At 51.8% G+C, this 14,281-nt stretch overlaps 1 protein-coding gene across 1 annotated transcript in view; it reads right to left on the reverse strand.

Moving 5' to 3' along the window:
- The window catches only part of THBS2 (thrombospondin 2), a 27,909-nt gene extending 15,493 nt beyond the window's left edge, over positions 1-12,416 (reverse strand). The window contains exons 1-10 of the mRNA XM_008590686.1: positions 12,345-12,416; positions 10,369-10,925; positions 8,838-8,922; positions 7,109-7,305; positions 5,164-5,304; positions 4,297-4,393; positions 1,954-2,124; positions 1,520-1,696; positions 543-716; positions 4-105 (exon numbers count right to left, since the gene is read on the reverse strand). Of these exons, the coding sequence (XP_008588908.1) occupies positions 4-105; positions 543-716; positions 1,520-1,696; positions 1,954-2,124; positions 4,297-4,393; positions 5,164-5,304; positions 7,109-7,305; positions 8,838-8,922; positions 10,369-10,925; positions 12,345-12,396 (1,753 nt within the window). The 5' untranslated portion in view covers positions 12,397-12,416. The remainder of the gene's footprint in view (positions 1-3; positions 106-542; positions 717-1,519; positions 1,697-1,953; positions 2,125-4,296; positions 4,394-5,163; positions 5,305-7,108; positions 7,306-8,837; positions 8,923-10,368; positions 10,926-12,344) is intronic.
- Positions 12,417-14,281: the final 1,865 nt, after the last annotated feature.

Consider the following 14,281-nt stretch of genomic DNA (forward strand, 5'->3'; position numbering starts at 1 on the left):
TGCCGTTGCCCAGGAAGCCCTCCGGGCAGGAGCCGCAGGACCAGGACCCGTCGGGGAAGCTGCTGCACTCGGCCCCGGGGAAGCAGGGGTTGGACAGACAGCCGTCTGCGCGGGAGGAGGAAGAGTGAACACGCGGCGCCCCGCGGGACCTGCTTGGAGCCGCCCACGGCGCCCGCCCTGCCACTCAGTGACGCATCGGTGCCGGCGGGGACATTCTGGTGACACCCACGGGGAGCGACACCAGACGGTCATCAAAGGCTGCTGGCAAGTGAGCGGGGGGGTTGTGAGCGCCGGAGCGCACTGGGACTGTGCGCGACGCCCACGCCGCGTTGCTCATTTTCTGTTTTTACATAAAAATACTGGAGGAACATAACGCGGGTCTAAAAGCGAGTATCTCTACACGGTGCAAATAGGACCGATTTTCCTTTCCTGAGTTTCCTACGTATTTTCCAAAAACGTTTACACTGTTCGTCAGAGTGGAAGCCCAGCCGCGTGCTCAGAGGACGCCCCGATTGGGCGGGTGGCACAGGTGTCACACGCACCTACGGGACAGCTCCTCCGGTTGCACATCTGCCGCTCGGTCACGTCCCCCACGCACGCCTTCCCGCCGTGCTGCGGCTCGGGACTGTTGCAGACCCGTGTGCGCTCGCGGATGCCTCCGGCGCAGGTGACCGTGCAGGCGGACCACGGGGACCAGGGGCTCCAGCGGCCATCGACTGCAGGGAGAGCCAGGAACAGGCGAGCTCAGGGGGAGCGCCAAGCCCGCCACTTACTCTGAGCACTGGGCCCAGGTCGAGGTGGTGTCTCCTACACTGCGGGTACAGAAATCTTAATTCTACTGGGACTGTGTACAGGTCACAGAGCGACTATGCTACCTACCGAGTCCTGCCACCCTGCAGGTTCAGGGAGTGATGGAGACACAGACAGAAAATCGCACGACCTTTTACACCTAGAAGCTCAGACCCTTCACCGAGGGGCCCCTGTAGTGGAGGGCGGGTCCGTCTCTGGAACACGTGTGACACCGGTTACCAGGATGGTGGGTGCACATGGAGAGCTGGGTAGTGAAAGGATCGACCTACGAGCTCCCTTTTTCTGCTTTTTCTGTGCATTCGCAGCCTTCGTGAATCTCCTGGAGCTCTGGGCCCACCGGGGTCTGGGGGCTCTGACTCTCTAGCTCACCTGGGACGCAGGGGGCGGCCTCCTGGCCTCCTGAGACGTCCCTTCTGTTCCCTCTCGCTTCCCCCACCCAGGTTCGCTCCCACGTTCTGGCTTATTCCACTTTAACTGCAGATTAATGGTCATTTAATGGTAGCCTGTGCTGAACACGCGTGGAATCGGGCTGGCTTGGATGAGGTTCGTGCTGACACAGGCATGAATCCCAAAGGACTGGTCCAGAGCGAGCCAGGCCAGGGGGAGGAGAGCACCCTTCCCCGCCGGGGACTGCACTCGGCCCTGCTTCAGGGACGCCGTCAGGGCTGCACAGGCCCCGCTCCCAGGACCCGGCCTTTGCCCCACTCACTTGGGCATGGGGCGCCCTGGCAGGCTTTGGTCTCCCGGCCGCTGCCTCTGCAGTTCTTGCCTCCCATCTGGGGGACCGGGGAGTTGCACAGACGGATGCGTGTGATGTTGCCGACTCCACAGGTCACTGAGCACGAAGACCAAGGTGACCAGTGGCTCCAGCCGCCGTCCTGCCGGACTAACGGAGGGTGACACACAAAGAGCAGCATCTCAGGCCGAGCCACCCTGAGGGGCCTGCCCGTGCCCAGCCACGTGTGTGTCACAGCTGAGGATCAGGGGAGCAGAGCCACTGCCGTGTGCAGGAGGAGGAGCCCCACCGTGCAGGGATCCTTGCACAGGTCGAGGGCCTCCAGGAACCGCAGGGCGGTGCTGCCCTGCAAGCCCCACGGCCGAGCCATGCCCCCCCCCCCAAGGGAGCTGTGTGCTGACACTTACTGCGGGTGTCACACTTGCCCAGGCTGCACGCTCGTGTCTGGATGGAGGGGCCCAAGCATGTGTTGCTGGTGACATCGCATGACCGGCCCCTCTGCTGGGTCCCGGAACCACAGGAGACAGAGCACTCAGTCCACTCTGCCCATGGAGACCAGCCCTCCTCACCGTCCACCGCTGGCCAGAGGAAGCACAACAGAGTGGGTCAGGCACCACCTCACGACACATCGCAGGCGGGACAGGCAGAGGACAACCCTGCCCTGCAGTTATAGCTCCTACAACGAGGACTTTACAGGGCCACTTCCCAGTGGAGGGCAGAGGGCGGGGGCAAGGCAGGGCCTCTGCGAGCACAGACCCCCGCTGCTGAAAGTCTGTGACCTGGGGAGGAGCTGGGGACATTGTCCAGGAAAGGACACAAGGGAATGTCAGGGTCTGTCGTCTGAGTGTGAGGAGGGTTTACTCCAAATGTGTCCCAGGAAGACGCTTAATGGAATTTTAAAAATAGCTGCAAAAGAGAGTGCTGGATCATAGCTCTCTAGGTTTTAAAAAAGTTATTAAGATTTAATTTATTTCCATTTTAACCTGTGTGCTGATTTACAGAAGGTAACAAAACATCTCAGTTACTGATTGAAATTATTGGTCTCTTAATTTATTTCCAATTAATGTAAATTGAGACAAGTTAAAAAAAAAGTAATAATTTCCTGCAAAGAAATTCTTCACAGGTGATTACATCCATTGATGAGAGGAAAGACAGTAACTTAAAGCAAGAAATCCTTCTAGTAAATAGTAGAAGATAAACCTTATAAACGTGCTATGGTTAAATGTCCCAGAAAGCATGGAAAGAGGGAAGGCACAGGAGGCCTTTTTCTTGCTATTATGCTCTGGATAGCATGACATCTCCCTCTAAGCTGAAGTGGGCACTTAGATTATCATAATTTTATTTTTATACTGCACAATGAGCAATTCGAATTTGTGAGTATCTAACAGGCACTTTCACATATACTCTATTGTTTATTTTAAGCATAAGAGTGACCTTATCTATTGGGGGTAATTTCTCTGCATTTTATAGATAATTAATCTGAAACTCAAAACAAAATTGCATTTTGTTCATATTCTTAGAGTGGCAGAGCTCGAGCTCATATCCAAACCCATTCTCTGTCCACGTGCTCCAGGGCCTCTAAGAAGGAAGATGCCCCTAGCCCGGTGTTCCCCAGCCAGGCCCAGCCCCAGAGCAGTGCAGGTCTGTGTGGCTCAGGTAACGGGAGGGACAGCACAGCCACGCCCCCATGCCACCAACCTCCAGGCTCCAACACTAGAGCAGGGAGGTGAAAAACAGCATAAGCCTGGACCAGGGAGTCATAGGGCATGCAGACTGGAACCGGCCACCTCAATCAGTGCTGCCGTGACTGGGGCCGGGTCGGAGGGAGACCTGAGACGGCTCCCCAGTGAAGAAGCTCGCACGTTCATGAGAGGCAGAACCGTGCTCGTAAGGGTGAGGGAAGATTGTCCTGGAGGAGCACGGAGCATGATGGCAGTCCAGGGGAAGGAGAGAGGGGCTCAGGATGGGTGGCAGCCACATCTGAGTGGATGACTGCTATTTGGGTAGTGTGAAATGAGAGGCTGAGGAAGGTGTGACAAAGGGGCCTTTTGTGCATGTCAGAGGAGGTCGTGCTAGTGTAATCTGGGAGGAGGTCGCCTGCGTTCAGCCAGCAGTACCTTGTGGAGGGGCCGCTGGCATAAGCCGCAGGGAGCCCGTGCAGGTCAGGAGTACAGGTGAGGCCAGGGCCGCTGGGCAGGTGGGGGACGCAGCACAGAGCCCTGGCACGGCTCCCAAAATGCACTGGCTTTCCAGCACTGGGGACCCAGGGAGTCGCAGGCGGTGTTACTCGGATGTACTGGCACTGCCTAGGATGCGTCTCTCGGGCTTTCTGTTACTTCCCGTTGTTCCTGCACAGGCTGCACTTGCAGGGAGGACTCACTCTCACCGTCCTGCTCTCTGACTCGGGGCTGCCGTCTACACCAGGGGCCGTCTCTGGGCCAGAAAGTCGGGTTCTTTCCTCACATGTGCGGTCACTGGAGCTCAGCTTCTGCATCGGAGCCGTGACAGGGCAGGACAGAGCCCCGATCCCCGAATTCCTAGGACTTTCGCACTTCTCGCTGGTCATTGGTTGGTCACTAGTTAGTGGATGACGGGGGCCCTGAGCACTCCCTCTGTGTCCCTCTGTGTCCCTCTCGTTTCCTGTCCTCCTGAGCCTGAGCCTCACCCTCCTCACCAAAATCCACAAACACACAAACAAACAAGCACGAAACCGCTAAGAGCAAGCGCCCGGGGCGGGCCGGGGTACTCACAGTGAGTGCAGAAGGGACAGCACTCGCCCTCAACAAAGGAGGGGTTGGCGCACGTCGCTGGCGGGCAGGTGATTTCATGGCAAACTGTTTTAAATTTCTGTAAGAAAAGCAAGGTATCCGTGTAACACTCATTTAAAAGCAATACACACTGTGCGAAGCTGGATTGAACAGGTCAGTAGCACGGCTGGTGTTTCCTATTCCACAGACTCTACGTTATAAACAGACTTGAAAACAAAAGCACGTTTTCCTCTCACTCGTGCTCAGAGCCCGATGCGAGTGGGGCCCCAGGTGGCCCTTCCCGTCCCATTTCTTCTTTTCTCCCATCACCGAGCAGCAACCATGACAGGGACCTCCCACGTGTTCTGGCAGAAGAGAGGAGGATGGGAGGTGCAAACACATGTCACCTGATGCCCAAGGCCATGATCAACAGCAGCCACACAGCAGTGAATACGGACAAGGAACTGAAGTGTCCGTCTACGGTGTTTTGGACCGTGACTTGCATTTCCCCAAGTGCTTCTGCTGACTCGGGGCACTGTCAGAAGCGAGTGGCATTGAACATAAACTGCTTAAAGCAGAGCCTGGCTAGCTCCATCCCAGCTGTTTCTAACCACCTGGTGAGACCAGCACGTCACCTCTGGGTTTGGTTTACGTATGTGCAAACCAAAGAGGTCGATTCCAGCTGTATTTATGGATCCTTCCATTTCTCGGGCTTCTCAGGTTTCCTTACATATCTGAGCACATTTTACATGTAGCTATAGAATGTGGCCATTTCCAAGCAGTTAACATGCGCCCAGCATTAAATGGTGCCGTAAGGAGAATCGCACAGGGCAGGTCGCTCTCCGGCCACCTGAGTGTTTTTGGTCTCACCTTGCAGGTGCACGTGGTGCAGCTGTCCACCACCCAGGTCTCGTTTTCTGCAAAGAACCTGCCGTCCTGCCAGCAAGCCGACATGTTCCTTGTCTTAGGAGGGCCACCGATGAGCTCCCAGAGAAACTGGTTGTCATTTGACTGGAAAATCGAGGAAGGCGTTAGGTACAGAGAGGAATGCAGCAAATCCAGCCGTCACACTTGCAGATGAGAAAGGGTGTTCCTTCCTAATCAACGAGCTCTGAAGTCAGGAAGCACAAACCCCCAGCGTGCGGCACAGCCCTGCAGAGAAGGGCAGAGCCACGGCACAGTGGGCGCCAGCCTTCCCTGACGGGGAGCCACGTCTCAGAGGCCGTGGCCACGTGGGCTGCATCTCACTCCACCCCTCCCTCACAAGAGGGAGAGCACATCCCACGGCAGGGTACAGGGGAGGGCTGCAGCCCTGCCAAGAACTAACGTTCGAGTCATATGTTTGCCAGCTATGACAGGTGCCATTCAGGTAATACAATGGCATGGAAAAAGGTGCAATTGTTGCCATTTGGGGGTTATAGACTAAAGGAAAAGATGCAAAGTTTTAAAAAATCAAATAAATAACGGTTGCACCAAATGCCCTAAATGTGTGAGTTTTACCCCCTGTTGCTGAGCCCGCCCCTCAGGACATAGCAGGTGTGGACCTTTTCCCCAACTGGCAATTTCTAACTTGGGGGTAACAGGCCCTTTGAGAATCTAATGAACAATACGGACCCTTCCTTGCACAGAATGCACACAAACACACCATCGTGATTATGTTTTTTGGTGCAATTTTATGGATTTCACACATTTCTGTAATCCAGACTAAGCTAAGCAACCTTGTCCTGAAAGCTCATTTCAATCTGAGAGTGAAGACCTGCCAGGCGGGTGCGGTCTCCTCCCACCCAGCCTCTCTTCCCTGACCTCTCTTTCCAGGTCAGCCAGTGACCTGTGCGTTCCCTCGCAGCTGGCCACCACAGCTGATGCACTCATATTTCCTGATGCACCTGGAACTAAGGGGATGCTGCCTGAGGCAGCAAGCGTGGCAGGCAAGCTCGACAGAAAGGGACTTCCATCACCGAGACCTCCCACAGCACAGCAACCTGGCAGCAGACTCAACATCCATTATTCCTCCCAGTGATGGAATGTGCTCCACGGGAATCTGTGAGCAGCTGGAAGTCTGTTCCCATGACTGCCCCACTGCACACACCTGGTGGAAAGTTTCAGAAGGTGCACTTGTCCTTTGGGAGCTTCCTGAGACAGCACCATGGCCTTGCCACTGGTGGGCTGCTGGGGGTCCCTCTCCACCACCCCTGTGGAAGGGAAATGGTGCTGGTCCTGTCACATCTGGACCAGGACCAGAGCAACGCTCAGGGCACCTTCGATGTGGAGAAGTCAGCCTAGCCGCCTGGAGGACCTTGCTATTTTTGCTTCCCTTTCTGAACTTTAAACCACACACTCCAAAGTGCCTTAGATGCTTTTCTCTCTGCTGTAGCGTGCCGTGAAGACACAAAAAGACTTTCCTCCTATTAGCCCCACAGTCACTCCCTGTCTCAGGCCGGGCTGTTCTGCTCTGCCTCGCCTGCTGTTCCTCGGCACTCAGCCCTTGAAATCAAAGCATCTCCCTCTGTGCACACGTGTGCATGCATGCGCACGCGCGCGCGCACACACACACACACACACACACGCAGTTAAACTGGGGAGAGGAACTTCCCAAACTGCAGAACTTATTTTGGAGAATGTGTACCCCATGACCCTATTTTAATTCAGAATATGTCCTATCCACCACCACTGAATATTAAGCAAACATTGCTGAAAAGCCTGACGCGGCATTACCCTGTGGACAGAGGAGTTTTTAGTGGCCCAGCGCACGTCCAGTCTGGCACAGACCAGGCTGTCCGGGCAGGGAGGCCCTGCTCTGCACCCGGGCACCCACCACTTTCCTCAGGTTCTCGTGGAGCTGGCTGACGATGAGCTGCAGCCCCGAGAGCTCGCTGATCATGTTGCCCAGCTCCTCGCAGGAGTGCTCGCACACGTCCGGCCTCTTCTCCACGCGCTGGCCCACGTACTCCGTGGTGACATGGGGGCCCACGTGCAGCGTCTCTGTGTTCTCGCTGATGGCGTTGATTTCAACTGTGGGAAGCACACCAGGGCGTGAGAGGCGGGCTGTGGGCACCATCTGAGCTGGAATGTCAAGTCGGAACCCAGTGGGGAGCTGACCTGCACCGGCCTCTGGAGTGGCCATGCCGAATTATACCAAGATCCACCAGCTAACCCCGGGTGTGTGATCAGGTCCCCTCTAGACAACAGGCACACTTAGGTTCCATTAAGGTTAAGGTTAGTGCTGAGGTTAGAACTGGAGTTGGGGCCATCAAAAATGTCTCTCCTTCCCCCACAGTCCACCAAAAATCACGCTCTTAATTTCTATCCCTGCCTTGTGCTTGACTGACCTACAGGTCGACAGGCAGACAGCCTTGGTTGAGAGATACACACTCAGCTGGGCGCTCCCGCCAGAGCCAAAGCTGCAGGGCAGAGAGAGCAACCTGCCACGCCCGCAGGACCCAGGGTGCTCAGGAACGTGCGCCCGCAACTGGAGAACCAGGAGGCGTGCCCAGCGCCCAAGCGGACGGCAGGGCACGGGGCCTCCATTCTGCATCGATGACATCGAGTCCCACACATTCCCCACGTGTGGATCCATAAAGCAACAGTCCACGTTTGCAAAGGGAGGGGGGTGGGGGGAGGGGTAAAGGGCCACGAACAGCAGTGACAGTGCATATTATTGAATGTAACGATTATTCTGATGTGAGCATCACACATTGCACGTGGGTGTTGATGGTCAACTCTGTACCCCACAGATATGTGCAATCGATTTTGCTACAATAAAAAAGAAATTGAAATGAAGAAGTGTCTTAATGACGAAATCACACAGTGTGATCAGGCAGCAGACACGAGCTGTTGCTCTGGAGACTGTGGGCCCCGACAGCCGCTCTGTTCACCTCTCACCGGTGGTGAAACTCTGCGACTGATGTGACCTCCTGGGGCCTCAGCTTTACGTGTATAGTGAAGAAGACAAAAGCGTCCACCTCATAAAGTCACTCTGGAGGTAGGTGACACACGGCATTTAAAGAGCCCAGCACAGTCACCTTCATAACTAAATGCTCAAGAAAACGTTGGCAAGGTGTGGTCAGAAATATAATTCAAAATGGTAGTTAGTAAAGATGTGGGATTATCTGTTAATGATCCAAGTGGCACAGATTTTCTTAATATGACTGACTGGACAACTAGGAATAGTGTATGAAAACTTCTGTAAATCAAATTTAACAAATACCTATGATGCTACCTTATGCAGACAATCTTCACACATGAATATACTGGAAATGCTGCATATATTTAAAACACGTTAAGATGTCAGTGATTTGCATTTTGTCTTGTAAAATGGAGATTTTGATTATTAAAATCTATTTAAAGTAAATCCTGCAAACAATTTACTATTTTCAGATGCCAACATGTCTAAGTTGGCCAGCTAACTCACTCAAAGACAGTAAAGGTACCTTATTCAAATACTTTTACTTAAACCTCCACTAGCGCATCTGTGCACATACACACGCCATAGCAGAATCTCATCCAAAACAGGAAATGAAGTACGTTGTTCAAAACACACCTACCTCCCTGGCCTTGCTGACAGCCTTTCTTGCTTAGAATATCTTCCACAGAATTTTCAAAAACTAAGTGGATATTCTGAAGCAAACCCTGTGAATATGTGCAAGGAGAGAAACAGAGCAACAGATGAGCATCACGTTTGCTGCCCAGGTAAATGACATTTAAAAAATACAAGATGGAATCTTCAGACGTTGTGAATACGCTCTTCTATGTGGCATGTTTAAAATCTCTGTACGACTGGTTTTCCTGTATCTGTACTTTTGAAACTTCATTTTAGGCGTGACACAAGATGTGGGAGTTCCTCATAAGAATGTACCAACTAGGAGAAGACAGGAGGAGGGAGGGGGTCTGCCAGAGCCAGCAGCAGCTGGCCTCCTGACCATGTTCAGAGGGGACTGTGGGGACACACGACTACTGGTGTTCTTGCGTCTGGCTAAGGGGCTTGTGAATATCCGCTTGTCCACTCAGAGACAGGGATGCTGGGTCCGAAAGCATCTCCCACACCATGAGTGTCAGGCCACGCTTCAAGTGGGGTCAGGCTATGTACAGCCATAGGCTCCCTGACACCAGGGAGATTGGTGAAACCAAGGTCAGGACTTTCAGTCAACAGCTGAATTTAAACACATGTTCATTCCCAAGAACATACACGCACCTGGAAGAAGGCAGCGTACTAACACACCACTGCAGATTCTAAACTCCTGCGGTTTCAGGAAGATACTGGTCCAGGTGTGTTTTAGCTGAGATGAACATGGAGTTATCTCCTCACAAATTGCTGGCCCTCTCCTCAGCAGTGGAGGTTCTGATTTGCACCCCGTCCTCCCACCACCAGGACAGGAACTTAGCAGTGCTGTCAGCTGTGATGAAACGAATCTGGGGGTGCCAGAAACATTCCCATGGGGGTGACTCCTCGACCATCACACCAGCCCTCAATCTCAACCAGTGACCATTGGTGCAGGCAGGAAAGCAACCCGTGATAGATCGCTCTGCCTATTTACGGCCTGGAGAGGTATGGCATTTGTGTGTGCGGGTGAGAGTGCAATTCTATGTGTGTATGCTGTGTGTGTGTCTGTGCATCCGTGTGCATTGTGTGTGCAAACCTGTGCGGTGTATGTGTGTGCACATGTGTGAGTGTGCACACATGTGCAAGTGTGCATACGAGTGTGCATGTTTGGTGCTGCATGTCTGGTTTGTGAGTGCACATGTGTGGTGTATGTGTGTTTTGAGATGTTTATCTGCATGCATGTGTGCCCATTTACATGGTGTTTGTGTGAACACCTCTGCACATGTGTTTGTGTGATTCACGTTTGTGAGTGTGCATTTGTGGTGGTGTGTGTGCACACACACTTGAGTGAATATGGATGTGTTGTGTGTGCTCCGTGTGGGCACACGTGTGCATGTGCATGTATGTGTGCAAGTGCTTCTCCCAGGCCAGACTTCACCTGCTTCAACACAGCGATTGCACACAAGAGGCACTAGTCTGTCAGTTCCCAGCAAACTCTTCCCACCTCGCCGCGGCCACCATCCTGCCGTACGTACCCTGAAGTGACTGTCGCGGGCAGAGCCTTTGGCCACGTACATCCTGCTCTTTTCTGTCTTGAGCTCCTCATAGAAGGGCTCGTCCAGAGTGAAGCTGTCGATGAGGTCACAGCCCACGTACAGGCCGAAGGTCTCGCCTGACACCTGCACGGTGATGTTCTTCCACTGGGAGTCAGCCAGGCCCACGTCCTCCAGGGAGATGACGTGCTGGGTGCCATCGATCCAGTAGGTGAGGTCCAGGGTGTCTGCTGGGCCATTGGAGACGATCTCGAATTGCCTGTGGGAGGTGCCAGGGCCCTCCAGAGCCAGCAGCGTGCCCCTGGACTTGCGGTCCTGCCTCAGCTGGGCTGTGAGGAAGAAGCCCTCCTTCTGCCGCATGAGCTTGGTGATCTTGCCGAGATCATCTGCGTTCACTGGGGGGATGTAGTCAAACCGCACAAAACGGTAAGCTGGCACGCTGGGGTCAGGCCCACGGAACTGCTTGGCACCGATGGTCTTCCTGTTGATGTTGCTAATGCTGAAAAGGTCGAAGAAAGTGTCTTCATCCTGGTCACCAGCTGCCAAAGGGAACAGCAGCAGAAGGGTCACCATGAGCAGAGGACTCGGGCTCGCCAGGACTCAGGCTGCAACCCATAACTTCACATGCAAGGAAACGAGCCAGGCTACCACATCTCACTGCTTCTTTCCCTTTGTTGCAAGGATGCTGCTGCCACATCTGTCCTCTCTCCCAGTGCTGCTACTCAGAGTGTGGTCCCCACACAGCGGCTGGTCCCAGGGTTGGTTTCTGTCCTTTCTGGTTAGGAGCATGTACCAGAAGGTCACCGAGTGCTACTAGGCGGGTGCTTTCCACAGCACGACTTCTGCATGCAGGGAGCCGTGCAGTGAGTGATGTTCTGGCACAAGTTCCAGGCCAGGACCTCCTGCTGGTCCATCCCAGGTCTGAGGCTAAAAAGCAACCCTCCTCTCTACCATGTGTTGCCCAGAGGAGAAATATAGAAAATAAATGGATCTTTAGCCTTGCTCCTGATGGAGTTTCAGAAAGCAGTTAACGTATATGTTGCTTTCTCACCAAGATCATCTGACTGATGTCGATGTCTAGCTGTTTTGTAAAAATGCAAGAATCCGAGACAATGGTCGGTCTCATATGTATAAGTGAATGGTTTTAAGTCACCATCTAAACTACTGGCAAGAAAAGTTACCAGACCTTACCGAAATTGTAGCAGTTTAACTAACTCAAAATAATGTACTGAACAGAAAGTTTAAACAAAGCATAACTTTTCATCTAATACAAGGCAAATTAAACATTATAATACACAGTGTTGCTGAAAAAATGTGAACTGCACCACTTCCAGTAGAGCTATTCGATGATGTAACAAAAAATCCCTAAGGTAATTAAAACTTTTGACTCAGCAATTCTGGTTTTTGTAACTTATCTAAAGGATATAATCATTGATGCTAATAAAGATTTATTCACAACAGTTTTCCTTGTGTCATCATTTATACTAGTAAAAATACAGTAACCATCTAAGTGGGAATTGGACCAGAAATAAATGGGAATTGGGCCAGGGTTTATTTGTGCTGGAATACTATACAGTCATTAAAATTCATGTGGCAATAAAATAAACACATGGGGAAATATTTAAGATATATTTTAAGTAGGAATAAAATGGGAAGAAAAGTTACAAAGCACCAAATATTTGCAGTGTTGTAAACATAGTTTATGGGGAAAGGGCTGAACTGTGCACAACACAGTGTTGTGTCTCTAGGCAGGTGTTTATCTCTAATGCCTGACTTTTTCAAAAGTAAATTGTCTCATGTCATATGGATTCAAAAGTAAGTAAATGTTATATTTACAGGGGAGTTTAGAAGGTTCTAAATGGTTAGCTACTCCAATCACAGACTTATTTTGCTATCGCTTACCTTGCGGCTAGGACACATCTCGCAAGCGCAGGAAACCACAGCCTTGTTTCACTCACCTGGAGCACCGGGCCGCGTCCACAGGGCCAGCAGGACCAGCCCCCAGAGCATCCTGCCTCCTGAGGCTTGACTCCTGGAAACAAATCAAACCCTTGATAGTTGTAAATACACAACCGCGACTTTCAGTGTCCACTGGAATGTTTATCCACATGGCCACTTAAAAACAGTTGGAACCGAATGCCTTTGTGGGAAGCCAAAAACTAGAAAAGAGCTTTGCTTTTCCAGTGAGATTCTTCGCGCTATATCTAACGTGCATTGGGCTGGTATTCACAGGCAATCACTGTGCTAATCGCATTCTAAATATTCGTCTTATTCAACCCTCATGAGACCTAGGAGGCAAATTACTGTCCCCATTTGACAGATGAGTGAGTGAAGGTAGTCCACGTTCAGGGCTTGCCCAGACTAAATCTGCTCATAAGTGCGGCCAGGACTGAAATCCAGGAGGCTTGAGTTTAGAAAAGCTTCAGCCTGGTGAAAATAATGTGTGAAGGCATTTTGTATAAATATCCAAGAAAATAAAACAGTCGTGCATAACTTAGTTAAATATGGAACGAATATTAACTGTATATAAAAGTTAAAAACAAACCTAACTGGGTGCATCATACTTCCAAAAAAGCAGAGCATTTTACTTAGCCATCATTTTTACACTGCTTTTCTATTTTCCTGCAGGCCTGTTTTTCCATTCTTGGGGATTTAAAATTGGCACCATTCGGCAAGAGCTGGACCAGAAGTCAGGAGACCTGGACAGACGCCGGCTCCACTGTTAACCCCTCGCGGCCTGGGCAAGCCACAGTGGGCCTCATCTCCTGAGTGAGTGTGTGGGGTGAGGGTTCCTAAGGTCCTTTCCAGCAATATGACCCCATCCTGCTCTAAGTCAGAGCTAGTACTTAGACCCGGACTCCTCCCATATCTAGAATATCAAAGCTGTTAGCTTCTCATTGTTAAAGAAGGCCAGGGAGACTCCCTCTCCAGAAATATGCAGCAAACTGGAAATAGTCACCTTCCGGGTGGAGGCACATTCCCTAGAGAAAGTGGAGTGTGTGAGAACCCTCAGGTCCCTTCTGAAATCTAGGGTCCTGCTTCACAGTGCCACACACAGGGTCATTTACTGGTTGTTTTCCACTATCACACTGCAGGAGGCTGCCCGGCAAGAAGGGTCAGCCCCAGAGCGCGTGCACTGCAGTTCACCCCTGCCGGGCCAGCTGTGCAACCTAGGACAACTCGTTTAACCTCTCTGCCTCAGTTTCATCTGTAGAATAAAAAAAAAAAAAAATAGTGGTTTAAAATATCTGCCTCATCAGGTTGTTTTAAGAAATAAATTAAGCAAATGAATATTCATAAGGAGCTCATTAAGCACAGCAAGCATACAGGCGTTGGTCCAGTAAGCTGTATATGCTGACATCTGGAACGCCTTCTCCTGTGACTTTCCAGGGCAGTGGTGGTAATAATAGTGGTGTTGTTAATAGGGCCTTTTTATAGAGTTCTTAAGAGGATTAAATTACATGATGAGACACTCATCGTGTACTTAGAATAGCGCCTGCGCACAGGCGGCACCACAGTGCGGTTTTGGGATAGGCAGTGGGTAGGTTTGACAGCATCTGGAACGGTCTCCTCTGTCCCCTCACTTGACCAGACGCGTGCCGTGTGTGCCCCTCCCGGGCCTCCCTGTCAATCTCCTGCTGCTGCCGACAGCCGAGAGGCTGGCTGTGTCCCCGTGGGCTCCCTCCAAAAGTAAACTTTCACGTTCCGGATGCTCAGAACAGTAAGTGCAGGCAGGATTCGACAGAGTGAACCGAACTGCGTTTTGACAAAATCAAATCCTCCTAAGTCTCTGACTTGGGGAGGGTTCCTGAAACAGTAGGAGTGTCACAAAGTGTCAGCCATGTGACATTTGTCACATGTGCCTGAGGCTCCCGTCTCATCTCACGGGTTTGTT

Source organism: Galeopterus variegatus, unplaced genomic scaffold, assembly GCF_000696425.1.
Source record: "Galeopterus variegatus unplaced genomic scaffold, G_variegatus-3.0.2 Scaffold6281, whole genome shotgun sequence".
Lineage (NCBI taxonomy): Eukaryota > Metazoa > Chordata > Mammalia > Dermoptera > Cynocephalidae > Galeopterus > Galeopterus variegatus.